The sequence below is a fragment of the Camelus ferus genome, chromosome 6 (genome assembly GCF_009834535.1).
Source record: "Camelus ferus isolate YT-003-E chromosome 6, BCGSAC_Cfer_1.0, whole genome shotgun sequence".
NCBI lineage: Eukaryota > Metazoa > Chordata > Mammalia > Artiodactyla > Camelidae > Camelus > Camelus ferus.
The window spans coordinates 88,858,707-88,884,420 of record NC_045701.1 but is presented as its reverse complement, the minus strand read 5'-3'; the positions used below and the strand labels follow the sequence as shown (position 1 = coordinate 88,884,420).

General features: G+C 52.3%; 1 protein-coding gene across 1 annotated transcript in view; it reads left to right on the top strand.

Moving 5' to 3' along the window:
- BCL11B (BAF chromatin remodeling complex subunit BCL11B) overlaps positions 1-25,568 on the top strand; it is a 94,233-nt gene extending 68,665 nt beyond the window's left edge. Inside the window, 2 exon segments of the mRNA XM_032482595.1 lie at positions 18,617-18,924; positions 18,926-25,568. Of these exon segments, the coding sequence (XP_032338486.1) occupies positions 18,617-18,924; positions 18,926-20,674 (2,057 nt within the window). The 3' untranslated portion in view covers positions 20,675-25,568.
- Positions 25,569-25,714: the final 146 nt, after the last annotated feature.

Sequence of the window (25,714 nt, the reverse complement as noted above, 5' to 3'; positions counted from 1 at the left end):
AGAGCGGATGGGTGCACCTGCTCACTGCACACAGAGCTTCCATTTTGTTGGTCAAGACCCCAAGATCCTTTATCCAGCCCCCAACTCTCCCGCAGATACAAGGCATTCCCTTTGTAGGCACATATTTCCAAAGTGCAGCTGAACTGGTTGAACCTCTGACGCTTCGGTCCCCTGGGATCTTGGGAGCATTTGTCAAAACAGCTGAAGATGGCAAATGGTCAAGGAGGATGGGCCGGTGCAAGGCGAGAGCCTTTCTAGAGACTATGGCTTGGGACCTTCTACTGCAGATCCGTCCATAGCCATGGTTGTCTTTGGGAAGGACAGGGAAACCTGTCTCCCTGCAGAGCTGGCTGCCGGGTTGGCTTGGGACGGGGAGGGAGGATGCTGCAGCACTTAAATCTCCATGGTGGGGGGATATCTTGTGCACCGGCTCCCCGTTTCTTAAGATCCAGGAGAGGGTATCACGGCGCTGCATCCCACCTTAGCAGCCACCCTTAGCAGAACGCAGCCGTCTGCGCTCCAGCGGAGGAACTCTGGAACCTTTCCTCCGCCTGGTTGCCTGGTTACAAGATCATCTGTCACGAGTTCCCGAGAAGGGGGCTTGGTTGGGGGGACGCGGGAGGGGGAGTTGGGAGATAGTGTCTGCTGTTGGGAATGCAATGAGTACATTCGATCATATCTAATTCCCATTTATATTACACTGGACAGCCCCACTGCCCAGCTGCCCTCTCGAAGCCTCGGACCGCTGGGGTTTTTTTGATGCATGAATGAAGACTGGGAAGTGGGCCAGGACTTGGCTCATGGGCTTCTTCATCATTTATTAGCTTCTAGTTTTAATTGTTTCCCGACTTCTTTCCAGATATTTATCTAGGAAGAATTGTCAGTTCTTGCTGCGCCTTGCAGACGCGCGGGGCAGGCGCCGGCTGCAGAATTTTAACAGCTCTTCTGGATGGCAGGCAGGATTCAGCTCAGCAGGTGTTGGTAGAGCACCTACTATGTGTCAGACGGTGCTGAGTGGGGGAGGGGTGCGGGGATGGATGGAATGAGGCTCCCACTCTGGAGAGGCCTGTTGTCCCTTGGTGCTGGGGGTGGGGAGGCGCTATTACCAGGAAAGGTATTTACACTTGGTTTTGAGTCATCTGGGCTGCTGGCGCCTGAATGGGTCTGGGCGGTGTGACCTCAGGCAGGTTGCTTTACCTCTCTGAGCCTTGAATTCTGCATCTGAATCCAATGCAACGGACCGCAGTAGGAGTTAGCAAAGAAACACTAAGACATGCAGGTCCTTGTTTTGGGGGGTTGCAGGGAAGGGTCTCAGGGGCTGTGGGGTGGGGTGGAGCGATGATAGGGTGCTGGCCCGGGCATGCTGTTCGCCTTCCACGTTCTGGTCTCATCTGGGAAACAGGCGTGCCGCGGGGGGGGGCCCCCACGGAGGAGGCGTGGGGGACATCGGGAGAGCTGTTGGTCGTTTCTGTTCCTTTTCTTCAGAAGGAGCCCAGGGTCAGAGCGGACCTGGCCTGTTGGTGGAGTTGTCGAGGGGACCCAGAAGGCCGGGTTAGGAACTGGGCTCGGCTCCCTGAGCACACGTGTGACTCGGATGTCTGTCCTCCGCGCTGGGCAGCCTCAGTTCCCCTGTCTGGTACCGTGGGGAGGGCTGGACGGCCTTGCTTGTTCCTGCCTTAATTTTACACTTCGGTGGCCTTAGGCAGACACGAGTAAATCCTCAGCCTCAGGCTCCTCCTCATCCCTGGACTGCAGCAAAAACACGCACATAAGGGATGAAACGAGGTCCTGCTGGCCGGTGCCCGCGGTGCGGATCTTCAGCTCTTTGGGGCTGGGGTCCCAAGGGCAGTCGGCCCCACGGTTAAGAAGTGGGCTCTTGGACGTCACCGTCCAGGCCTGGGTCTCCACTCCTTCACTTCCTACAGGACCTTGGGCCAGCCACCTAAACCCTTTGAATCTCACTTTTCATCCTGTAAGACAGAGAAATTAGCCTTCTTTTGAGGCCGCTTTACAGACAAGGAATGTCACAGTGGACTACAGATTCAGAGAATTTGGGCACTTTGCCCAGGGTCACCCAGCTAACAACTGCCAAGCTGGGAATAGAAACCCGTAGGGTCATGTCCATTGTTGGAGGTGCAGGGAGCAGCACTGGACTGTGTCCTGAGTGACCAGAGGGCAGAAGCCTGCCTCCCCTGTGGGATGTTCGTCCAGAAGCCCCAGCTCCTTGGCCGGCCGGGTAGGGTTTTGGCCATTCACTGACTGCTGCCTCCCGGCTGGGGACATTCTGGGACCGGAAGCATTTGCTTCATGCTCAGGCTTGGAGGAGGGAGGACAGGCGTCTGGTGCGGTAACCTGCCATCAGCCCCCAGCTGCTTGGGGTTACTGCTTCTCCATCATGTTTGGGAGAATTATGGCAAAGACCAGGTGCTTCGTGCGTGGGGACACACACGTTTGCACAGAGTTCCCAAGGAAACAGGAACTCCTTGAATTCCCAGTGTGCTGTGGGGCCATATTGGTTGGCAGAAACCATCAAAACCCGGGGCCCTCGTGAACATTGATGAGCTTGGGGACCAGTAGAATGGCTGGATTGCATTGGCATCAAGAAGTGATTTGGGGTCGCAGCAGGAAAAGGGAGAGAAAACGGAATCTTTTCTTTTGTCAGCTTGCTTCTTGAACATGGGTTAAAAATCCATTTTAAATTTATGTAGATTTAGGTTTGTTTGTTTGTTTGTTTGTTTTTAAGATCGATCCCTTCTGAAATTTGGCCAAAATGATCCCAGACTGGGTTAAAAAGTGGTGTTACCAAGCTCTGTTCATGGTCTGGGACTAGAGCTTCTGCTAACGGTGGTGTTTGTAAATGTGTGTGTTTGACTATTGCTTCTCCACTCGGTTTCACTTATTCTGTTAGATTTGGGTTTAATCATTTATTTTAGTTTTTAGAAGGGAAGCGTTTTTACAGAAGAGAGTGGTGAGAAGATTGGGGAGGGGGGAGGTCAGCCCTCTGCAGCCGGAATCTGAGTTCTCCAACACGTGGTGCCAAGTTGATGGTTATTATTCCTCCAGAAAATAATGTCCTTTTTTTTTTTTTTTTTAACTTGCTTTTAACATTCTGCCCTTGGCATCTGTTCCAGGCATTGTGGACGAACGTAGACTGTGTTCTGACAATGGGTTAAAGCAAGCACTTACTGAAAAGCATTCTCTACTTAATTACATTTCCTTCTTCTGGAAGCTATTTTAATTTTTTTTTTATAATCACATGTTAATTGTGTATTAGCAGGGCCTTTCTGATTAGTTGAAAACATAATGAAACCTTTGTAAACAACACAGAAAGAAAGAGGAATGTGTGAAGCAGAGACAGTGGTGATGAGCCAGTTGTAAGAGGCCGAAATAACTACATTTGTTGATGCCAGGGAGGAGCGGAAATTGTACCTGGAAGTCCCTTTTTTTGAGTGATGACTCCCCTGGTGGGGAGGGTGGGACCACAGCTACGAATCAGTGATGGAGGGGGTGGGGTCATGAGTGCTCCCTCTCCCCCTCCTTCCTCCTAGCCCCATCCTGTCATTCATTCATTCGCTCACTCATGCACTCACTCACTCATTCGTTCATTCTCTCACCTATTCATTCATTTACTCCCTTATTCATTCACGTTCTCATTCATTTACTCATTCACTCACTCATTCACTTTCTTGCCCATGAATAGCTTCCTCTATTGGGCAGTGACCGGATGTAAGATTCTTGCTCTAAATCCTCAATAGGGGTATGAACCCCACTTGTGAGGAGGGAAACCGGAGCTCAGAGTTGAATTCCCTCATTCATGTTCAGCCAAGGCTGCCAAGCAGCAGAAGTCAGGGCCCTGTGGTTCTGAAGTGGCCGTGTGCCTTCCCATCCAGACAGACATCAGCAGGTCCAGAGATAATCTGGTACCTGTGCAGGCAGCTGGAGGGAAGGAGGAGACACCTGGGGCTGGACCTGTGTGCTCACGCGTGTGTGTGTGTGTGTGTGTGTGTGTGTGTGTGTGTGTGTGTGTGGCGGGGGCGAGGTGAAAGGCAACCAGATCAGGCTGGCGTTGTTTTATTTTCTGCTTTTTAGCAGCTTTATTGAAAGCCCCAGCCCCAGTCGACAATCTCTATTGTGGTGAGAGGGGCCCCGTAAGCCCGGCTCTGTTCCCCGTTTAAAGGGCTGGGCTTACGGGGGCTTGCAGTTCCCAGGCTGTTATTAGGGAAGCGTGGCTCGGCCGCTTAAAACGAAAGTGCCACTGTGTGCGAGCGCCAGGCTCCCCGTGCGCGCTCCAAGGAGACGCTGCCAAGACAGCGCGGTGAGCGGCCGCCAAGCAAAACACACGCATTCCGTCCAGCGGAGCCAGCTCACTTCTGCAAATAGAGGAAAAATTGACTTTCTGATTTGGAGTGTTTCTACAACTAAGAAGAATCACTCCAGTGATTGTTCTAAAAATATTCTGGAAGCAGCACGTTCTCCAAGGCCCCGGGATTCGGAGAGGTCCTTAATTGTACTTTTTATGTAATCTCTCCGGATCGTGTTTAAAAAATTTTTTTTTACTGAAGCTTGCGTGGTCATCCTCCCCGCCCCCCTCCCCCACGTGTAAGCATTGCTGCCCGTCAAGGAGCGGTGAACGCAGCAGAAATTGTATTTTTATCTCTCTGACTTCAGGAAGTATGTTTGGGTTTTCATCTCCTGCAGCCGCTGTTGCAAAGCTCACATCTGAGCAGCTGAATCTAGGGCAGCCCCAGACATCCCAGCATTGGTGGCTGAGCCCAAAGGTCTTTTGGAGGCAGGCAGCGGGGAGGGGGTGCTGACACACTGAATGCCCCTGCTCCCTCTGCCTGTTCAGGCTGGCACCCCCCTTTACGAGGCATACAGCTCCCAAGGAGCCCTGTTCTCGCAGCTCCAGGCAACTCTGGAATTCAAATAATTTCTTATAATGATGAAACTGACTGGGATTCTGCAAGTGCGTTTTTGGCCCAAAGTAAAGGATGCGGGACCCTCCTCTTCCTCCTCTCTGGTGTCTCTGAGTTTCTCTCCACCCTCTCTCTCCTCCCCTTCTCACTCACGGCCTTACCCCCACCCCACTCCCCACTTTCCTCCCCGGTTTCCTTTGCTGGGTGCAGCCGCAGAACTGCTGGGAGAGTGGGTCCTTTGGTTGAAGGGTCCAGCTCAGGGTGGCCACCCCTGCTGACCTCGGGGCTGGATAAGTCTTTGTTGTAGGTTGTTCAGCAACATCCCTGCCTCTCCCCGCCAGACGCCAGTAGCACCCTCAGCCCCCTAATCGTGGCAGTCAAAAATATCTCGACATTGCCAAAATCCTCGAGAGCGGCAAAATACTCCTCAATTGACAGCCACTGTTCTAGCTGTTTTTTTTTTTTCCCTCCAAACCGGCAATCACTACAACCAGGAAAAGGACTGGAGAATAGTAGTGTCTATTTTTAGGTTCATGAATAACCAATAATAATAGGGTGGAATCAAAGGTCTTGGAAGTTGGGAATGAATTCCCACTGTTGAATTTTTAACCACAAAAGTGTATTTTAAAAGAAGTCACTGGATGATACTGGTTTAAGGGGCGACCCTGGTGGGTGGCTGGTGCGGGGGGTTGAGCTGTCCGTTACTGACACACCTGTAGGATTAGGAATGGCCAGGTAGGCAGGAGTCTGTACCTTCAAATAATCAAGCAGTTTTCCTCTTAAAAAAATTTCCATGCTGAGCTTCTAAGACTGATCTGCTAGAATCAGGTAACTGATAGTCTTATTGGTCAATAGACAATTTGGAGGAATTTGCTAGTGTTTTTGGCATCGTAGGCTAGGACTTTGTTTTATTGCCCCTCCTTCCTCCCTCCCTCTCTCTCCCCTCCCTCCCTCTCTCTCCCCTCCCTCCCTCTCTCTCCCCTTCCTCCCTCTGTCCTCACCTCCCTCTCTCCTCACCTCCCTCCTACCCGTAGAGATTGTTTCTCCCGTGTCAGGAGTTGGACCTGGCCCGCTCATTTGGATGACATATGTGTGACCGTTTACAGGAATCCTGTTCAGTGGCTTGAAATGTTGACTCGTTAGTGAGGCCCCCGGTAGAGTCAGGTGCCAGGTGCCAGGTTTCATTTCACCCATCAGCAACCCATCTTCGAGAAATCTAGAATTGGGTGGTCAGCGGGTTTTGTGCTGGGCTTCTTGGAACGCCACGTGGCCAAGTCTGCCTGTGACAGCGTGAGAGTGATTTCCTGGGCTCAGCCAAAACCCATGTTTCCGCTGGCTTCTCCCCCGCCAGCTGGCCGGCTGAGCCCGCCTTGAGGTGCTAGCGCTGCTTGGAACTCACAGGACTCCACCTCCCCCGGGGCCCAGGCCTCCTTGGCTTCAGATTCTCCAGTGCAAACCCGACAGGGCTGTCCTGGGGGCGGGGGGAGGGGGTCCTGCTGGCTCCAGACTTTGCAGTCAGTTTGGACTGCAGCTCCCTGCTCCCTCCCACTCTGCCTCCTGTTCTCCCCACCTCCTTTGTCACCAGGCAGCCTCCACTGCCCCTGCACAGTTCCTCCCGCCCCTTGGCGTCGCTGCTGCCTTCCTCTGGCCTCTTGGGGTGGGTGGGTGGGCCGTGCTGTGACAACCAGCTGGCACAGCCACTGTGGACCACGGGCAGGAGGCACATCTTACCCAGCCCCGTGCCACGCTGGGGTCTAGCCACCGGGCCACCCAGCCACGTTGCTGGGGCTGCTGGTGTTTGAAGCCTGATGTAATTCTCTTCCCCGCATCTGTGTGTGTGTGTGTGTGTGTGTGTGTGTGTGTGTGCGCGCGCGCGCGTGCGCACATCCCTGCATTTTGTGTGAACCTGTGTCTGGGGAGGCAAGGTCGGGGGTAGCTAGGCTTCTTTTTCTCATAACCTCCCGCGGCGTTCGGTACCATCTCCGAATCCTCTGATTTTCCAATCGTGCCGGGCAGCTCCTCTGGCAGAGGGGCACCTGGAAACTTCGACACGGGGAGCCGTGCCTGGCGAGGATGACCACCTCCCTGCCGCCCGCGGGTTGGAGAAAGCTGGCGCCGTGGCGGAGGCAAAGCGCTGCAGAAGTGCCGCAGGTTTTTCATATGGAAATGTGAAATAATGGGGTGATTAAATAGAGCTGTATATTAAAGTACATCTGACATTAGAATTACCATAATGTGCTGTAGCCTTAGGCTGAGTACTTTATTTGCCATCTGCGTCGGCCCAAAATCCCCCGGGGAAGCGCTAAAATATTCTGAATAAACTCAGCTCGAGTTCTTATTGAGAGTAAAATACCATTTGTGGCACGTCGTATTGATTCGTCTTAATTGTGGTGCAGAAAAGAACATTCACTCGCTGATGACTTTTGTGCGTGGTGACAAGCTGGCTGGAGTTACTCTGACGCTGCACTTGGTTAACCTGGATGGGGCCAGGCGGGCACCTCGGCTCTAGCCGGGATGCTGCGGGGCCACCCCGGGCGCCGCACGGCTGGGGCTCCCTGCCAGCCCCCTGCTCTCCTCCAGGGCGGGGCAGAGGCCCCTCCCTACACCTGGCCTCACGTCCCCACAACACGGAGGCACTGACCAGCCGGGAACTGTGCTGTGTAGCGGATGGTCCTGGAGGGCCGTGACCTCAGACTCAGCTCTTGATTCTCTTGATTGGAGAGATGAACGAGGTGTATTTAAGAAAATGAAACTGAAAAAAGAAAAGAAGCCACCCAGCCAAAGCAAACCCAAGCTGGGTTGGTTACCGGTTAGTGGCGGTGGGACCTGGTAATGGTCCCTGCAGCCCTCTGGAGGTGGTGTGGAGCGGAGCGCTTATGCATTAAAGATAAATGAGTCATCGGTGGGAAAACACTTGGTGATCCAGACAGCGTTCCCCATTCATAAGGTCCAGTTTTTACCCTATAATTGCCTATCATTAGACACAATTTAAATATTCAAACATTCTCCACAAACCTTGGGCTAGCATGTTTTTATTACAAATTCAGAACAAGGGAATAACCTTTAACTTCAGAGACAAATGAGACAAATTTACAAGTGCGTGGCTGCTGTTTTCTTGTGTTTTATCAATCCCCGCGGACCGGAACACTTTTGCTGTAACGCCACTCAGAACAATATACATATATTACTGCTTGTCTGTAGTGTGTGGGTACGAGTCCCCTCTGCATTAGCTAACCTATATAACTGGGCGTCGAGGCTCTCCACAACGTCAATTATCTCCTCAGAGCTAAACGTACACTCCATTAAAACGAGATTTACTGTCCCTGCAATACTTCTTGGGGTGGAAGGTGGAGATTTTTGTGGATTTAAGGAAAAGAAGGATGGCGGCCTGCCTCATGAAGGAAGTCGTGAATTACGGAGAAGGGAGACTTCCCCGGGTTAGCTGGACCGTGTGCATGAGATGTGCCCGGGGTGTGTCCCCGTGTGCCCACGCTGGCGCCCACACACATGGGCGGCTCGCTGCCTGATTGTTTTTGCTTGTTTGTTTCTTAATTCACTTCTTTTCCATTAAATGATAAGGATGATTCACTCTGCTGCCTCTTCATGCTCTCTGCTAAATTCCTGTCCCCAGAGTTCTAGAATCCTTTCAGAAAACGCTGTATTTGGGGTGAGGGAGGAGAGGGAATACATTCCTCCATCAGCCCATCCAACACCCACTGGAGAATCATAGGTCCTTTTCGGGGAAGTCTACAAAAAGCAGATTTCAAGGGAATCTGACGATGCATTCACCTCTTTCGGGGAAGATATTATTTCTAGTGGGTTTGAGTGCCTCGTGAGGGGTCGGGGACAGACTGTATAAAAATGATCTTGAGGAATGTGCTGGAATTTCTCAAGAATGCCACAAGTGAGTTGCCACATATAAAATCAATCCGTGTGTCCTGCTTCGAGCTCTTCTATCTGACTGGCAAACATGACGGTTCTCACCCTGCCCCGAGATGCCTCCACAGTTAGTGCTGTTGCTTTGTCTCAGAGTCTGGTGGCTGTTTCCTGAGCCTGAATTGCACACCTGGTGTGACCACAGAATTGAGCAGTTGAAATCGAGACTGTTTTGGGGAAATCTGGGGTGCATTGGTGCCTGCAGCTGTAGATCAGTTTTAATATTTCCCTGTTCCACTGAGAGCCTGGACTGCCCCATTCCTGAAGGTGGCTTCGCATGCCTTGAGTGTTCAGATAAGCGGCTTGCTGGAATAATAGAACTTCTGTGGGAGAGGGTGATTTAGAAGCCACCTCGTGTCGTAGGCTAGCAATCTTCATAGATTGGATTTTAAGTTCCCTCTTTGTGTTTTCTACCCCACCCCATTTCATTTCTTTATGCCTTATGTTTCATAGTTTGGGAAAGGCATATCTGGTCTGAAACAAAACTTTCCGAGGGGTTCACCTACATCTTTTTGTTGTACTGACATTTTGTTATACTGAATGGTTCGTGACTCAAGTAGGCCTTGAGTGTGGGCTTGAAAATCTTCATTACAAAAAAAAAAATCTAAGTTGTCATTGTGATGGAATTTGCAGCAATGGAACTTGATCTCTGTTCAGCTCAGTTCCTTTGCATGTTTTCAGAGCCTCCTCAGATAGATCCCACACCCCTCTTCAGCTCCCCATCCAGGTCCTCCCCTCTGTGAGTCTATGCCTTTGTGTGTGCGGTTCCCCCCACCAGGCACACCCTTTCTTTCCTGTCTCTGCATGATGGATTCATTTTTCCTTCTGAGCTCAGATCTGGGGCCTCCTCCTGGGAGAAGTCTCCCCTGGTCCTCTTGGGCCGTCAGTCTCTCCCCCCCTTGGGTCCTGCACCTCGTGGTACACCCTCTCTGCGCCTTAGTGGCCTGAGCCTTTGTTAGATGTGTGTGGATTCGATAGCCTCTTGCCCTGGACTGCAGGCTCCAAGCGGGCGTCCCTCCATCCAGCGCGGCCTGGCACACAGCGGGCAGTGCCGGCGCGTGCAGAGTGAAAGGGGGGAAGGAAGGGAGGAAGGAGCAAAGGAACGGCTGTGTTGAGAAGAGCCTCTCACCTTTTGCACCAATGGTCCAGTTCCTGGGGCGCCAGGTGTGACCCTGGGTGTTGTCTCGATGGCTTCCTGGCTTTCTTCACAGGGGATAAGAGCCCTGAGAGCCAGGGCATCATCTTCACACTTACTGTTTAGCCCTGGGCTTGGATGGGGAGTGTGGGTGAGTCAGGACAGCCTGCACCGCAAAGCCTGCAGAACCAGCAGATGGAAACAGCCCTTGCAGAATTCTCTGCAGACACTTACCTTTCCCATCTCCTCTCCCATGTCCCCTGCTGGCCTCCTCCTGCCGCAGACAGAGCTGCTTTCTCTTTTGTGCACCCCCAGTGTGCTTGTGCACGGCCCTTCACCCTGAGTGCCTTCCCTGCTGGATCTGGGCAGGTGCCGTTTTCCCTGTGTCTGGCTTGAGCTCACCTCCATGGGGTGTTTTCTGCCCGCCTCCTCCCTGGGCTCCGGGGTCACTGGGCAGATTCTGCTCTGCCTCCGAGTGCTCTGTGTCCCCAGCCTCACCCACCCCGGCTCCCCGACCCCCACCTGTGGCCAATCCCCTGCCCTGGGTAGTCCCTGCTGTGGGATACTAGCACCTGGCACGTGGTGACCGGGTGGATGAGGGAATGAATGAGAAAGGCATGTCCCTAGACCATTTGGGACAAAATCAGATTTCCCTGGGTTCAGTAACTTCCCAGGCTGCTGCTCTGGCTCGAAGGAGACACTAGTGTTTTTGTGCACCTGGCTGTCTCTGGGGACTTCAGAGCTTCAGCTGGAGGCTGTGGAGAGGCTGGAGGCCCAGTCGCCCAGCCCGAGTTAACTCCGGGCACCTGAAGCACAAAGCTGACCGCTGCCGCACGGGCGCTGGGAGGGTGAGTGGGCTGTGGCTGAGTGAGGTTTCTCACTTGTGTCAGGCCCCTCTATCCTCAGCCAAGCTCCGCGTGGCATTTCCTGCACTGCAGCTCGTCGCCGCGGCCAGCTCGCTAGTGTGCACGGGGGCAGATGGGATGGTTTGCTGTGGCTGGTTCCGGCCCCCCCACCAACCTCCCAGGACGGGTTACAAGTTTGCAAGTCCCAGTGCAGGGGCAGCCAGGTGTGTGTTAGACGCAGCACAGGCCCTGGGCTCAGACCCAGGTGTGAATCTCGGCTAAGTGACCCATGAGCTGTGTGACCTCTGGCCCCTCACTTAACTGTGATGAGACTGAGTTTCTTTTTTATATAAAATCTGGATTAGAACCCACTTTCCAGAGTCGCTGTGAGCACCCCCCAGAGAGCATAAATCTGCCACTGGCATGTGCAGGTTGTATGGGAGTCAAGCCCACCAAAGTCAAGGACAAATGTAACAACACTTGTGGTGATCAAGGTCAAGAAACAGTCCGTAGAGGCTGTGGGAATACAGAGGGGCCTATACTTGGGCTGTTTGGTAGAGAGAGGACAGGCAGGTATTCCAGGCAGTGGGAACCGCAGGTGCAAACAGGTGTGACGTGCACGGCCAAGGAGAGGGCCAGGAGGGTGAGCGGCCAGTGCAGAGGTGGGTGGCAGGTCCAGCCGGATCCTGAAAGCTGAGTGCCTGGTGCTTCGTCCTGGTGGCGGGGCCCATCGGCTCTGGGATTTGGGAAGATTGCTGGCCCACTTGCCCACTCTGCTGGGGGTGGCTGAGAGGTGGATGGGGGCAGTGGCAGAGTGGGTTCTCTTGGGAGTCACCTGGGATCCCGGCATGCTCCGCTGGTTGGAAGGCAGTGGGCCAAGAGGTGCGGGCGTGCTGGGTGGGGCCCTGCCGGGGCAGTGGGGCGTTGCTGAGAGCTGAGCTGAGCCCTGCTCCCAAAGCGGCCTCACCTGGAAGGCAGACTGTGCAGCCCGGGCAGGTTCACTGAGACCTGGGCAGACGCCCTTGTCCTGGTGGTGATGACTTCAGCAGTGCCAACCACGGGGAGGCCAACAGACAGAGCACGGCACTGACCAGGCACCGGCGATTCTGAAGCACATGCGTGTCACTCACCCTGCTGGTGGCCGGAGTCAGGGCAGTGGACAAGCTCTCCTAGGCTCCTGTCCTCAGGGAGCTTGGGATCCAGCCCAGATGATGAATTTTAAATAAATAACCCAAGGCCAGTAATGAGGCCTCAAGCAACTTACCCACGCTCTCTGAGCCTCCTTTATTTCTCCTGTGAACAGTCATGGGCGTAGCGATGCAGGTTCTAAACCCCCAAGTCAGCCAAGCCCTGCACTCTTCTCTCTCCCAGCACCCTGAACTTCGCCCTAGCAGCACTCACACTTTTCAGGAAATACGTGAGAGGGTTATTAGGTGCTCTTGTCTCCCCCCGGAATTTGAGAGCTGCATGCCTTGATAGCAGCGGTCATTGCTCTCAGCAGGACACCCTCTGCTACCTAGTTCATTTGGCCCTATCTCTCCTGGTCCCCTACATACTGTGCTTGTGTGGGCTGGGATCCAGGGATGGCCAAGAGGCAGACCCACACTCCATGTGGTGGTGATGGCTGTCTAGGGCTCTGGGTTAACCCAAAGAGGATTCCGAGGCTCGGAGGGTGAGTGCGGGGATGGATTGGCCATGTCTGCCACGGGCACTGGTGGAGGCGCATTGGCTCAGTTAGGCTGAGGCTGGCTTAGCACTGCGTCACCCGGGAGACCCCTTAGCGGTAGCAGCAGTGCTGGTAACTTTCGCCACCAGCACCAGCAGCCAACAAAGTGCATCTATTACTTCTGCATGAGATAATCAGCGTGATTTCACTGGGTTATTGCAGTTCTAGCCGAGAGCAACACATCTCCACACTTCACTAGCACTGGGCCGGAACGACAGGTAAAATACCGAGGCACCCACGCGACCACTCCTACCCCGGGTCTCTTGGCTTGGGGTGGGCCCAGCTCTGCACCCTTTCCTCTTTCGACCGGGCTTTTATCTAGAGCACAGGTAGCTGTGTGGCCTTGGGCTAATCGCCTTATCTCTTCCAGTCCTGCTTCCTCATTTATAAAGTGGTGCGGATGACAGTTCTCGACCTTGGGAGTTGTTGCGAGGACAGTTCGCCGTAGCTGCGGGCAGCTCGTGTAAGGGTTTAGCAATGGTTTATTGTATTGCTGTTACTGTCCCCTCAGCTCTACCGTCTTCCTTGAAGAGGCTGAGGTTGGTCTGATAGGATGCTTTCAGAACAAGCAGGGGTGCTTACAGAGTTCACAGATGACCGTGCACAGAAGTGGTACGAACGCGAAACCGACAAAGATTCCCCCAAGGAAGCCAACTGACATTGTCTTTCTGGGATCATGAAAGAGGAGACAGTCTTTAAACTAATAAGGGGGCTACACACCTAGACATCATCATGATAGTAACTAGCATCATTTTGGGACCAAGGAGACAGCACTGTTAGCAGGCAAAGATTCTGGAGGAGGATGGGGTGGTTGGCCAGTGAATCCAGCCCTCTTCTTGGGCACTGGGCACCCTGAGGTCCAGAAAAGGGAAGGGGCCTGACACAGGGGGATCCTGGATCCACAGCCTGCCCCTAGATCTGGCTGCCTGGCATCTTGTGACCTCTTCGGCAGGTCCCAAGTGGTGCATTGCCCCTGTGGGCTCACTTGCTGTGCGAAGCGTCTCCCCTCCGGAGACTAGGCCCCTGGTGAACCCAGCTGGGAGGACAATCAAGCCCCTCGCTGGGAGGACACACACAGTGTGGCAGGAGAACCTCTCTTGGCCTTTTCAGTGTGAAACAGGCCCTGACAAGTGAAGAATGTTCCATCTGTCAGGTGGTGCTGGTGGGGGCAGCTGGGATGGAGCCTGGGGGTCAGGATGCCCTGAGAAGGGGCGTGGCCCTCCCCATGCTGGCTGTCGGACTCTGCTTCTCTGAGCTGCAGCATCCTCACGTGCCAGCAGGGATGTGGTCCTTGCCTGGCCTCCCTCAGAGGTCGTGTGAGTGACAATGAAATGCACGAATGGGTGTGAAAATGCCAAACCAGCTGTCAAGTGCTCTGCATACCGTAGAGGGCCATGTGAAGCCAAGACCTGGTCCTGACTTCAGTGCCAGGACTCTCATTTTTGCCTCCATCTTTTTGGAGGTTGCTGACCCCCCAGGCCCTGCTTGAGTAGCAGAGAACCACTAGAGCCCCAGCAAGCAGGAATACGCTTCTATTCCGTACCACCCGCCCTTAGGAGAGACCTCTTCAACCATTGCTCTCAATTACGGCCTTTTTATTGAATAATAACTCAATTAAAGGTGTGCTTTTTATTGAACATCCCTGATACCTTTATTGGTATTATTACAGTAACCAGCATAATAAGGGGGGACAATTATTTAAATGCTCATTAAAAAAAAACCACCTCCGAGCAGAGGGAGAGTAGCATTTCATTGCAGGAGCCCAGTTGCATGTTGGTTCCCCAGAGTCGCAATAAAAAATGATGTTTCCTCAATGTTTGCAAGTTTCTGCTTCCCTGGAACTTCTAATGCATTAGGCAGGCTGCATTAAAATTCCTCCAGGGTTGTATTACTGCCAGAGTTACACAGAAAGGCATCCCTGAAACATCCACCACAGCCAGGCACAAGGTGGATAATAGAGAGAGAAACAGACAAAGACCAGCCGTAACATGTGCATAGTGATGTGCGGATTTTATAGGGTGTGTCCACAGGTGAGGTCTCACTTGCTCCCCCAGCCCTCTTAGGAGGCAGGTATGTCATTCCCACTCTACTGATGAGGAAACGGAGGCTCAGCGAGGTTAAGTGACTTGGTTGACATCACTCTGCTGGGAAAAACAAGGCAGAGGTATGAACCCACGCTGCTGTCCAGGGTTCCCGTGACAGAGAGATTGTAGGGAGGGTTTCGAATATGAGAAAAACATTAGGGCCTCCCTTCAGAGCCAGTAGTGGAGATCCAGTGTGGGTTTCTGCCAACAGATACTGAAAACGTCTGAGGAAGGAAAAAGGAAGCAAGCGAGCAAGGAAAGACACAGGCCCTGGGTTCTGAGTCTCCAAGACTAATTTAGTGATCAAATTGTAGCCGACATTCCTAGGTCTGTAGGTCAGGTTTGATGTTGCTTCGTAAGTCGCTTCAAAATTATCTTGGCATCCACCTATCAGTCAGAACCTCGGGGGGCACTGTGGCAGCATGTTGGGTCGCAGGGATCCTGTCTGGGCCACCGGCAAAGTTGGTACCTGGTGGAGCATCCAGCTCGCCTCTGGGCAGGTGGGCCCTGAGCTCCAGGACGGGGTGGCAGCCCCGAGTCTGATGCAGCCCTCTCACCAAGGGTCTTACGCTGCAAGAAGGAGGTGTCTGTGACTGCACGTACCAGGGCTTTAAGATAGCCAGCAGCTTTTCAAACAGAAAAATGTTCTGAGTGGCTCTTCAGAGACTTTCTAACATTGTTCGGTTCTCAAAAGCGAGCAGCTCCTGTGCTCAAGGCTACTTCTAGGCAAGAGAGAACCATGAAATGGTAATATGGAAATGAACATTTTCTTTAAAAAATAAAGTTACAGAGGAGAGTGGAAGGAGCGTTGTCTAGGAAGGGCCTTGGAGGGCTGGAAGAAATAACGGAAGCTGTCAGATCCTGGGAAGCCTGTCCCTTGCAGTCTTCTGTGCCACACAGGCTGTGTCACCTGCTGTGCCTCCTGCAACAGCATGTAGGGACGTCTGGGAATCAAACTGGTCTAGGGGTGCAGGAAAATAAAGAGCGAACCCTGGAATCCCATTCGATGGACACACAGAGTTTTTCCCCACCTGACGGTGAATTCCAGACAGCTAACTTCCTCCCTAGGCTGCTCCAAGTGAGAGTTTTCGAAGTGTCTTCTGCCCTTCTTATTTATTTATTTTTTGAACAAGAAATGGAAACATCTGAGCTCTTTAAAACATGCAGCTACATGCTTCCAAGCAGCTGCCATTTGAGTTAAAAAAATTTTTTTTAATCGGCCATTTCACTCCCAGCCTGCCTGGGAGTTCTGCCTTGTCTTCTGATACCCGCGTTCCTCACAGGCAGTAGGACTTTCTAGAAAGTGTGTGGCCATCAGAACAAGAAGCAGGAAGTGCTCTGGAGGGACCCACAAGGAAATGAAGATGATGAGAAAAGAGATTAGGGGAAGGGAGGTGGCCTGGCTTAAAAACAGGAGGCACCAGCGCAGCTGTGGGTCAAAACTTGACGGGAGTGGTGAGAGCCGAGCTGAAGGGTACAGGCGTGTCCTTAGTTTGAAGGTCTGTGACCTGTGGGAGGCGGTGCTTCGTCTGTTATTAGCTGTGTGACAGAAAGGGACTGCTTATTTCTCTCCTTATTTATTACACATTCATTCTGCATTGCTCAGAAAAGGATTTGAGGGGGACTCTAAATAGCATGGCTTCTGGCCAGCTCTCCTGTGAGGTGAAGTTCTGTTCCCCATGTACCTTCTCTCATAAGCCAGGAGGTGGTGTCCCCAGGAGGCCGGAGCTTTCTGTGCTAGAGGGGGTGGCAGGAAAGGACGTGTAGGGTGTTCGTGCAGTCTTTCCGCTCCTGCAGTGAGGAACACGGCTGCCCAGGGCCCTGGGAAGGCCTCCCTGTCTGTTTCCGGGTGGGGACATTCCCCCAGGGGCTCCAGCATGGGGAACTGAACCCAGATAGCCCAGAGAAAGAATACTGCTTTCAGAAGTTCTTCTGGAGCTTAGTTTTGAAGCAAGATGAAGTTGAACTTCAGAATTTTTCCCTTTCTGTCCTGCTCCCCTGGCCGCCAGTCTCCTCACCACCAAACACGCAGGCAAAATAAGGTATGAGTGTGCACTGGTGCCCGTGGAACACCAGACTTGAAAGGCATGTCTTGGTTTCAGGTGGTAGGTGTTCTGGCCCCGTTGGTTCTGGGTCTGCATGCTGCCCCCTGGCCCCTGGACGGCCCACTGTGTTCCTGTGACATCGCACACACTGTGTGGCTCGGGGAGGTCCAAGCCCCTTGGGAGCTGTCCAGTCTAACATGTACGGGACTCAGGGCGTTTGGTCCTAGAGCCACTTGGTTTTTACTGCTAAGGGTGAAGCCCCAAAGAAACATAGCTCGTGGGTGGAAAACAAAAAATCGGTCTCTGTACGGGATTTCAGAAGTCCTTAATCTTCCGGGGAGGGGCTGAGATGGCCTCTGTCTCCTCCGGCCGCCCGGCTGTGCTCTCCCCTCCCCGTGCTGATGCGGGCTGTGGGAATTAACATGCACGTTTGGCTCCACGAGGGAGTTTGCGGCTACCAGACTTTATCAGCGTTAAAATCTTCCAGGTACAAGAAAGTTTGAAAAAACAAAAGGGGTTTTTCAAGCTCGCGGCTGTGTTGTCTTGTTCCCTTTTCTTTCCCCGACTGGTGAGGAAATCTGATGGTGGAAGGCAGGGCCTGCCCACACCTGTCCAGTTCACGTGAGGCATGAGGGGAGGTTCAGGCTGGAGAAGTAACCAGTGTCACCTGTGGGCTAGGACCGCGGCCGCAAGGCAGGGTCTGGATGAAATGTCCAGGCTCCCATTTTGTGACTGCCCCAACGATGGACAAAGACAGGGATGTTCTGGCTCTGTGCCACCAGTGTCCACTAAGGTTTGCTCCTGATGTCACCAGAGCCACTTTGTAACAAATTCACGCTTGCGGCCATTCTCCTGTCCTGTCAGATGTGACACTCTTTCACTCAGCCCTCTGGCAAAGGACTTCACTAGGCCAGTGGCCCCCGCCCCTCCCCTACCTCCCCTCCACTTCCCCCTCCCCAGGGTCTCTGGAGGTCAGATTCCACCCCGTGGTTAGAGGGGTTGTATGAGGCCATGGGGGCAGTCGGGGGAGGGGGGCAGTGGTCACCCAGTTGTGATCTTCATAATAATATGCTCAATTCCTTCTGTTCCTATGCATCCGTGTTTAAATCTGACAGTGCTTTCTGCACGAATGTTGCTGTACAAACCCTAGAATTTCCTGTAGTTAAAATCTCAAATGATGCGGAGGTATCCACCATTTCTCTTAAAATGTCTGCAAGGTGATTCAGTTTGATTTGTGTTTTTTAGAATTTCCTTGGTTCAAATATTGCCTAATCAGTGATGGGGGGGGGGACAATTTTGCACCCCCCCCCCCCGGGATGTGTGGCAATGACTGGAGAGAGTTTTGACCATCATGAATGGGGCAGGGAGTGCTCCTGGCTTCTAGTGGGTAGAGGCCAGGGATACTGTTAAACATCCCACAAGGCACGGGACAGCCCCCATGCAACCAAAGAACGATCGGGGTCTAAATGTCAGTAATGCCTTGCTTCATCTAGACCTCGGCAGGTGTGAACCAACCCTGAATGGCTGAAATTTGCCCCGCTATCCTTTCTGCAGTCCAGCCTTTATATAGTTCCTATTATTGGAATCGATTAGTCTCACAAACATATCTCCTTTGGCTTCTGAGACAATGAGTTTAAGGACACCATATTTTAGGGGCACAAACCGAGCGAGGCCTGTGGAATTGGAGTAACTCGCCCAGATCCTGTGCCTGAACTGGGCTCTGCTGGCTGCCTGCCCACTTGGGCAGGCCTTTTCAGCCCCTTGACTGGGGAGTCTGCCACGCTGGGGGCTTGGGCCTGCTCGCAAGTGGTCTCGCTGCCGCCTTTGAGAGCCGTGGACCCCGGGACGTGCTCGGCTCCAGCCCTGCGGTGCGCGCGCCCCGTCCGCTTCTCACGCTCTCTCTGCCTTTCTGTCCGTGTGTCTCCCCAGGTAAAGATGAGCCTTCCAGCTACATTTGCACAACATGCAAGCAACCCTTCAACAGCGCGTGGTTCCTGCTGCAGCACGCGCAGAACACGCACGGCTTCCGCATCTACCTGGAGCCCGGGCCGGCCAGCAGCTCGCTCACGCCGCGGCTCACCATCCCGCCGCCGCTCGGGCCCGAGGCCGTGGCCCAGTCCCCGCTCATGAATTTCCTGGGCGACAGCAACCCCTTCAACCTGCTGCGCATGACGGGCCCCATCCTGCGGGACCACCCGGGCTTCGGCGAGGGCCGCCTGCCTGGCACGCCGCCGCTCTTTCAGCCCGCCGCCGCGCCACCACCTGGACCCGCACCGCCTCAGTGCCGAGGAGATGGGGCTCGTCGCCCAGCACCCCAGTGCCTTTGACCGAGTCATGCGCCTGAACCCCATGGCCATCGACTCGCCTGCCATGGACTTCTCGCGGCGGCTCCGCGAGCTGGCGGGCAACAGCTCCACGCCGCCGCCCGTGTCGCCGGGCCGCGGCAACCCTATGCACCGGCTCCTGAACCCCTTCCAACCCAGCCCCAAGTCCCCGTTCCTGAGCACGCCGCCGCTGCCGCCCATGCCCCCCGGCGGCACGCCGCCGCCTCAGCCACCCGCCAAGAGCAAGTCGTGCGAGTTCTGCGGCAAGACCTTCAAGTTCCAGAGCAATCTCATCGTGCACCGGCGCAGCCACACGGGCGAGAAGCCCTACAAGTGCCAGCTGTGCGACCACGCGTGCTCGCAGGCGAGCAAGCTCAAGCGCCACATGAAGACGCACATGCACAAGGCCGGCTCGCTGGCCGGGCGCTCCGACGACGGGCTCTCGGCCGCCAGCTCCCCGGAGCCCGGCACCAGCGAGCTGGCCGGTGAGGGCCTCAAGGCGTCCGACGGCGACTTCCGCCACCACGAGAGCGACCCGTCGCTGGGCCACGAGCCCGAGGAGGAGGACGAGGAGGAGGAAGAGGAGGAGGAGGAGCTGCTGCTGGAGAACGAGAGCCGGCCCGAGTCGAGCTTCAGCATGGACTCGGAGCTGAGCCGCAACCGCGAGAACGGCGGCGGCGGGGTGGTGGCCGGGGTGCCGGGTGCGGGCGGCGGCGTGGGCGGCGCGGCCAAGGCGCTGGCCGACGAGAAGGCCCTGGTGCTGGGCAAGGTCATGGAGAACGTAGGCCTGGGCGCGCTGCCGCAGTACGGCGACCTGCTGGCCGACAAGCAGAAGCGCGGCGCCTTCTTGAAGCGCGCGGCGGGCGGCGACGCGGGTGACGACGACGAGGTCGCGGGCGGCTGCGGCGACGCGGGCCCGGGCGGCGCGGTCAACGGGCGCGGCGGTGGCTTCGCGCCGGGCGCCGAGCCCTTCCCGGGCCTCTTCCCGCGCAAACCCGCGCCGCTGCCCAGCCCCGGGCTCAACAGCGCGGCCAAGCGCATCAAGGTGGAGAAGGACCTGGAGCTGCCGCCCGCCGCGCTCATCCCGTCCGAGAACGTGTACTCGCAGTGGCTCGTGGGCTACGCGGCGTCGCGGCACTTCATGAAGGACCCCTTCCTGGGCTTCACGGACGCGCGCCAGTCGCCCTTCGCCACGTCGTCCGAGCACTCGTCCGAGAACGGCAGCCTGCGCTTCTCCACGCCGCCCGGGGACCTGCTGGACGGCGGCCTGTCGGGCCGCAGCGGCACGGCCAGCGGGGGCAGCACGCCGCACCTGGGCGGCCCGGGCCCCGGGCGGCCGAGCTCCAAGGAGGGCCGCCGCAGCGACACGTGCGAGTACTGCGGCAAGGTGTTCAAGAACTGCAGCAACCTGACGGTGCACCGGCGGAGCCACACCGGCGAGCGGCCTTACAAGTGCGAGCTGTGCAACTACGCGTGCGCGCAGAGCAGCAAGCTCACGCGCCACATGAAGACGCACGGGCAGATCGGCAAGGAGGTGTACCGCTGCGACATCTGCCAGATGCCCTTCAGCGTCTACAGCACCCTGGAGAAACACATGAAAAAGTGGCACGGCGACCACTTGCTGACTAACGACGTCAAAATCGAGCAGGCCGAGAGGAGCTAAGCGCGCGTGCGTGCGCCGGCCGGGCACCGCGCCCCTGTACAGTGGACCCGTTGCCAAACTAGAGAATGCTGACCTGACACTTGCCTCCGTGTCCCCGCCACTTAGCCCCCCTGCGCGTGTCCCCGGGGCCCAGGGGAGGCAACCCTCCAACCTAACCTGTGTCTGCGAAGTCCTATGGAAACCCGAGGGTTGATCAAGGCAGTAAAAATTGTGGAGCCTTTTAACTGTGCAATAATTTCTGTATTTATTGGGTTTTGTAATTTTTTTGGCATGTGCAGGTACTTTTTATTATTATTCTTTCTGTTTAAATTCCTTTAAGAGATTTTGTTGGGTATCCATCCCTTCTTCGGTTTTTTTTTTTTTAACCCAGTAGTAGCCTGAGCAATGACTCCCAAGCTATGTAGAGGGGAAGCCTATCTTTTAAATTATAATTTGGGGGGAGGGCGCTGCTTTTTTGAAATCTAAGCTAAGCATGTGTAATTTCTTGTGAAGAAGCCAACACTTACATGACTTTTAAAGTTGTTTACTTTCTTATTCCTTCTTCTTCTTCTTTTTTTTTTTTTTTTGATCCTGAAATAAAAAGTGGCATGCAGTTTTTTGGGGGATTTTTTGGGGGTGGAGAGTGGATGTACAGCGGATAACAATCTTTAAAGTTGTAGCACTTTGTTTCAGAATTGGAATGGAGATGTAGCACTGATGATGTCCCGAGTAACAGAGGCCTTTTCTGTGTTGATTTCAACCTTACTATATAATAGGAAACCTTTGAGTGGTGGGTAGAGGCCCTCCCAAAAACTCAGCACCACCTGAGAAACAGGAGTTTTTCCGGGCTGCCGCCTGGGGAAATGGCCCAAGTGCATTCTAGATTTGTGCATTCCCAGCAGATCTTGTCCTTTTCTTGGAATGTGCCCTGGGAAAAAAATCATTCATTATTTGCGGTAGATTAGACTAAGTAAAATGGGCCATGGGTACTTTTCGGGGTGGATGGTGGTGGCCTGCAGTGACGCAGAAAGGAAAGAAACCAGCGATATTCTTTCAGGCTTCTGGCTTGACAGCTTCTGTCTCTTCTTCCCATCACCCCCACCACAGAAATCCTAAGTCACACTTTGTTACAAGTGACAACTGATCGCTTCTCCAGCAGACAAGTGTCCTGATGGAGAATTGAGGGAAGTTCCTGTTCTCTCATCTGATGCACACTGATGACATTGTACGGACGGAGGTGGGTGGGGAATCTTGCCAATCTCAGTTCCCTTTTACTGGAAAACGGGAAGAGTTCCATCCGAAGGTGCCCAGCGCTACTTCCCAGTTTTTTTGTTTTTTTTTGTTTTGTTTTGTTTTTTTTCTATCCCATTAGGTTGGAAGGTACGAAACATTGGACTGTTAAGATTAGACATTTGAATTCTGTTGACCCGCACTTTAAAGCTTTTGTTTGCATTTAAATTAAATGGCTTCTAAACAAGAAATTGCAGCATCTTCTTTTTGGCCCAGAGGTGGGTTAAACTGTAAGGGACGGCTGAGATTGAGTGTCGGTATTGCTAAGCGTGGCATTCACAATACTGGCACTATAAAGAACAAAATAAAATAATAATTTATTGGACAGTTTTTCTACTGCCATCCAATTTGATGTGAGTGCCTTGAAAACTGATCTTCCTATTTGAGTCTCTTGAGACAAATGCAAAACTTTTTTTTTTTTGAAATGAAAAGACTTTTTAAAAAAGTAAAACAAGAAAAGTACATTTCTTTAGGAACAAACAAAGCCACATTTACTTTAAATAAATTTTTTAAAATCCTGGTTGAGGACACGAAAATGCCATAAGACCCAATCAAATGAAGAAATAAACCCAGCACAACCTTGGACATTCATTAGCTGAATTATCCTCAGCCCCTTTTGTCTGTGGGACAACGCTGCTTAGATCTGGAGTGGAGGTGATTTACTGCTGAATTAAAACTCAAGTGACACAAGTTACAAGTTGCTATCGTTGAATGAAAAAACAAAAACAATTCAGGAACAATGGCTAATTTTTTTTCTAAAGTTAAATTTAGTGCACTCTGTCTTAAAAATACGTTTACAGTATTGGATACATACAAGGGTAAAAAAAATGTGTGTATGTGTGTTGGAGCGATCATTTTTTTTCAAAGTTTGCTTAATAGGTTATAAAAAAAAATGCCACAGTGGCTGCGTGTATATTGTTTTCTTTTGGTGACGGGGTTTTAGTATATATTATATATATTAAAATTTCTTGATTACTGTAAAAGTGGACCAGTATTTGTAATAATCGAGAATGCCTGGGCATTTGACAAAACAAGAAAAAAAAAAAACCTTTTCTTTTCCTTGAAAATGTTGCAGTAAAATTTAAATGGTGGGTCTCTAATAATTTGTTCTTGTCACAGTAACTGTAAAGTCGGAGTTTTAGTACATTTTTTTTCTGCCTTGGGTGTTGAATTTTTATTTCAAAAAAAATGTATAGAAACTTGTATTTGGGGATTAAAAGGGGATTGCTACACCATGTAGAAAAAGTATGTAGAAAAAAAAGTGCTTAATATTGTTATTGCTTTGCAGAAAAAAAAATCCACATTTCTGATCTGTACTTATTTTTCTCTCCACCTCCCTCTGGAATGGATATATTGGTTGGTTCATATGATGTAGGCACTTGCTGTATTTTTACTGGAGCTTGTAATTTTTTAACTGTAAGCTTGTCCTTTTAAAGGGATTTAATGTACCTTTTTGTTAGTGAATTTGGAAATAAAAAGAAAAAAAAAAACAAAAACAAGCAGGCTGCCATAATATATTTTTTTAATTTGGCAGGATAAAATATTGCAAAAAAAAAATTTGTATGTGAAGTCCTATTGTACAGGAGAAAAAAGGGTTGTTTGACAACCTTTGAGGGAAAGAAACAAAAGGAAGTAGCTAAATGCTTTGGTTCACAAATCATTTTAGTTGTATATATTTTTGTCAGAATTGGCCTCTACAAAGGACTGTTTGAGTCGGGCTCCCCTCTGAACGCCCCAAACCTTGCATCAAGGCTCCCTGGTGTGGCCACAGCAGAGCGGATGGGAAATTCTTTATTCGTATTGAGGGAAAGATCAGTTTTTGAAAAGATGTCGGTAACGTTTCACAGTCCTCCCTTTCTCTAAGCGGCCATCTGTAAGGATGTCAGGTGTAGAGGAGAGAGGGCCGGAGCATCTTCCTCCTCTACAGTTGCCACCGTGGCGTCACCACCACCTCTCCCGCCCTTCAGAGCAGAAAGAAATGCAGAGGAGCTTCCTTTAGTCCTTGAGACAACATTAAACAAGCAAAAAAATGTCATAAAGGTCGCTGGCCGGTCAGCGAGGCCCAGGTGACGCGATCCGCTGCTGGGACCTGGGCAAAGCGGATTTCAGGAAGGAGTCCCCATCGCGAGCAGGAACTGTGGTTCCGTGGAGAGCGCTGGCCTGTCGTCTTCCTTACCTGCTTTGCTGCTTTTCCCTCCGAAACCCACCTTCCGTCAGTTTCCGAATGCCCAGGGCCTGGGATGGATTCGGTGCCTTTCCGCAGCTCTTTCTCTCTCTTCCCTCTGTTTCCTCGCCATCCTCCAGCCTCTGTCGGTCCTTTATTTGTTCTTTTCATTTCTACTTGATTTCTTTCTCCGTTTCTGTCCCTCCCTCCCCCCCCCCCTTTTTTTGTAAAGCCAAGTAGCTTTAAGATAATAAAATCGTGGTTTTTTTGGATGAGGGAATAACACATTTGAAGAAATATCTATATCAGGAAGCCATTTTTTATTTCAGGAACTGTAAGAAACCATTATTTCAGGTGATGAGAGTATAACCAAGCATCCTTTTGGGCAATTCTTTACCAAATGCAGAATCTTGCTTCTGGGCGCTTTTCTGTTTGACATGCTCTTTCCTCCTTGCCACTTAACTTTGCCAAGTGAGAAGAAGGGAGAGGAGGTGGGAGGTAAATCTGAGCTGTCCACTTCTTACTTGCTTGACCCGAAGACCCAGGGGCTGCCCCTTCCCCCAGATGCCCTGTGAAGGTCCGTGAGAGCCTCCAAGGTGACCCTCCTGTAGTTACAAAAGCTAGCTAGCTCTCACCAGCTTACGCAAAGTCACCACCATGCCAGGACTAAGCCATCCTAAAGCACAAAGATGGTGTCTCTGTCAGCTGCAGAGAAAAGAGCATTTTGCATCTCTTTCGTGTTTTAAAAAGCCAACACCGAAGCTGGTGACCCAGTGAGAGAGGCCCCGAGCCTGGGCGGGGAGGTCCAGCCGACCTCAGGCTGTTTTCCACACTGCCACAACTTGATTCAAAGTTGCCCCAAATTGGAACCTGCCACTTGCCGTTTGAGGGTCTGGTGGGGAGAGGAGAAGGCTGAATTCCTCTAAGCGAAATGTGAAAAGTCAGGAAACCCACCTTTCATCCTGGTCCTAAGTGACAGGCAGAGGCTTTGTGGAGCATAGGCAGACCCGAGATTCTGGTGCTTTTTGTATCCGCCCCGTGAAGCAAAGTCACATTGAGTTCAGTTGTTTGCATTTGTACTGGCAAGGCAAAATATTTTTATTACCTTTTCTATTACTTACTGTGTGAACTTTTGTTGTTTACTTGGAGGTTCTGTCCTTTACTACAAGTTTGGAACTATTTATTATTGCTTGGCATTTGTGCTCCGTTTAAGAAACGGGCTCTTTTTTTTTTTTTTTAATTATGGATAAAATGTTGAGATGACAGGAGGTCATTTCAATATGGCTTAGGAAAATATTTATTGTTCCTTTTATTCTCTGTACCAGATTTGGGGGCCTCTTTTTTTCCCTTAATGTCACGATGTTGAGTTCAGCATGTGTCTGCCATTTCATTTGTACGCTTGTTCAAAACCAAGTTTGTTCTGGTTTCAAGTTATAAAAATAAATTGGACATTTAACTTGATCTCCAAACTTTGTCCTTTTCTGTGTCTTTCGAGGGTAGGGGATGGACAGCTGATTTCTGAGGGTGAATGGGGGTCTTTCTCCATCTTTCTCCTGACCCAAACCCTTACTCCCATGTCTGGGGAGACAGGAAATAATGGCGGGAGG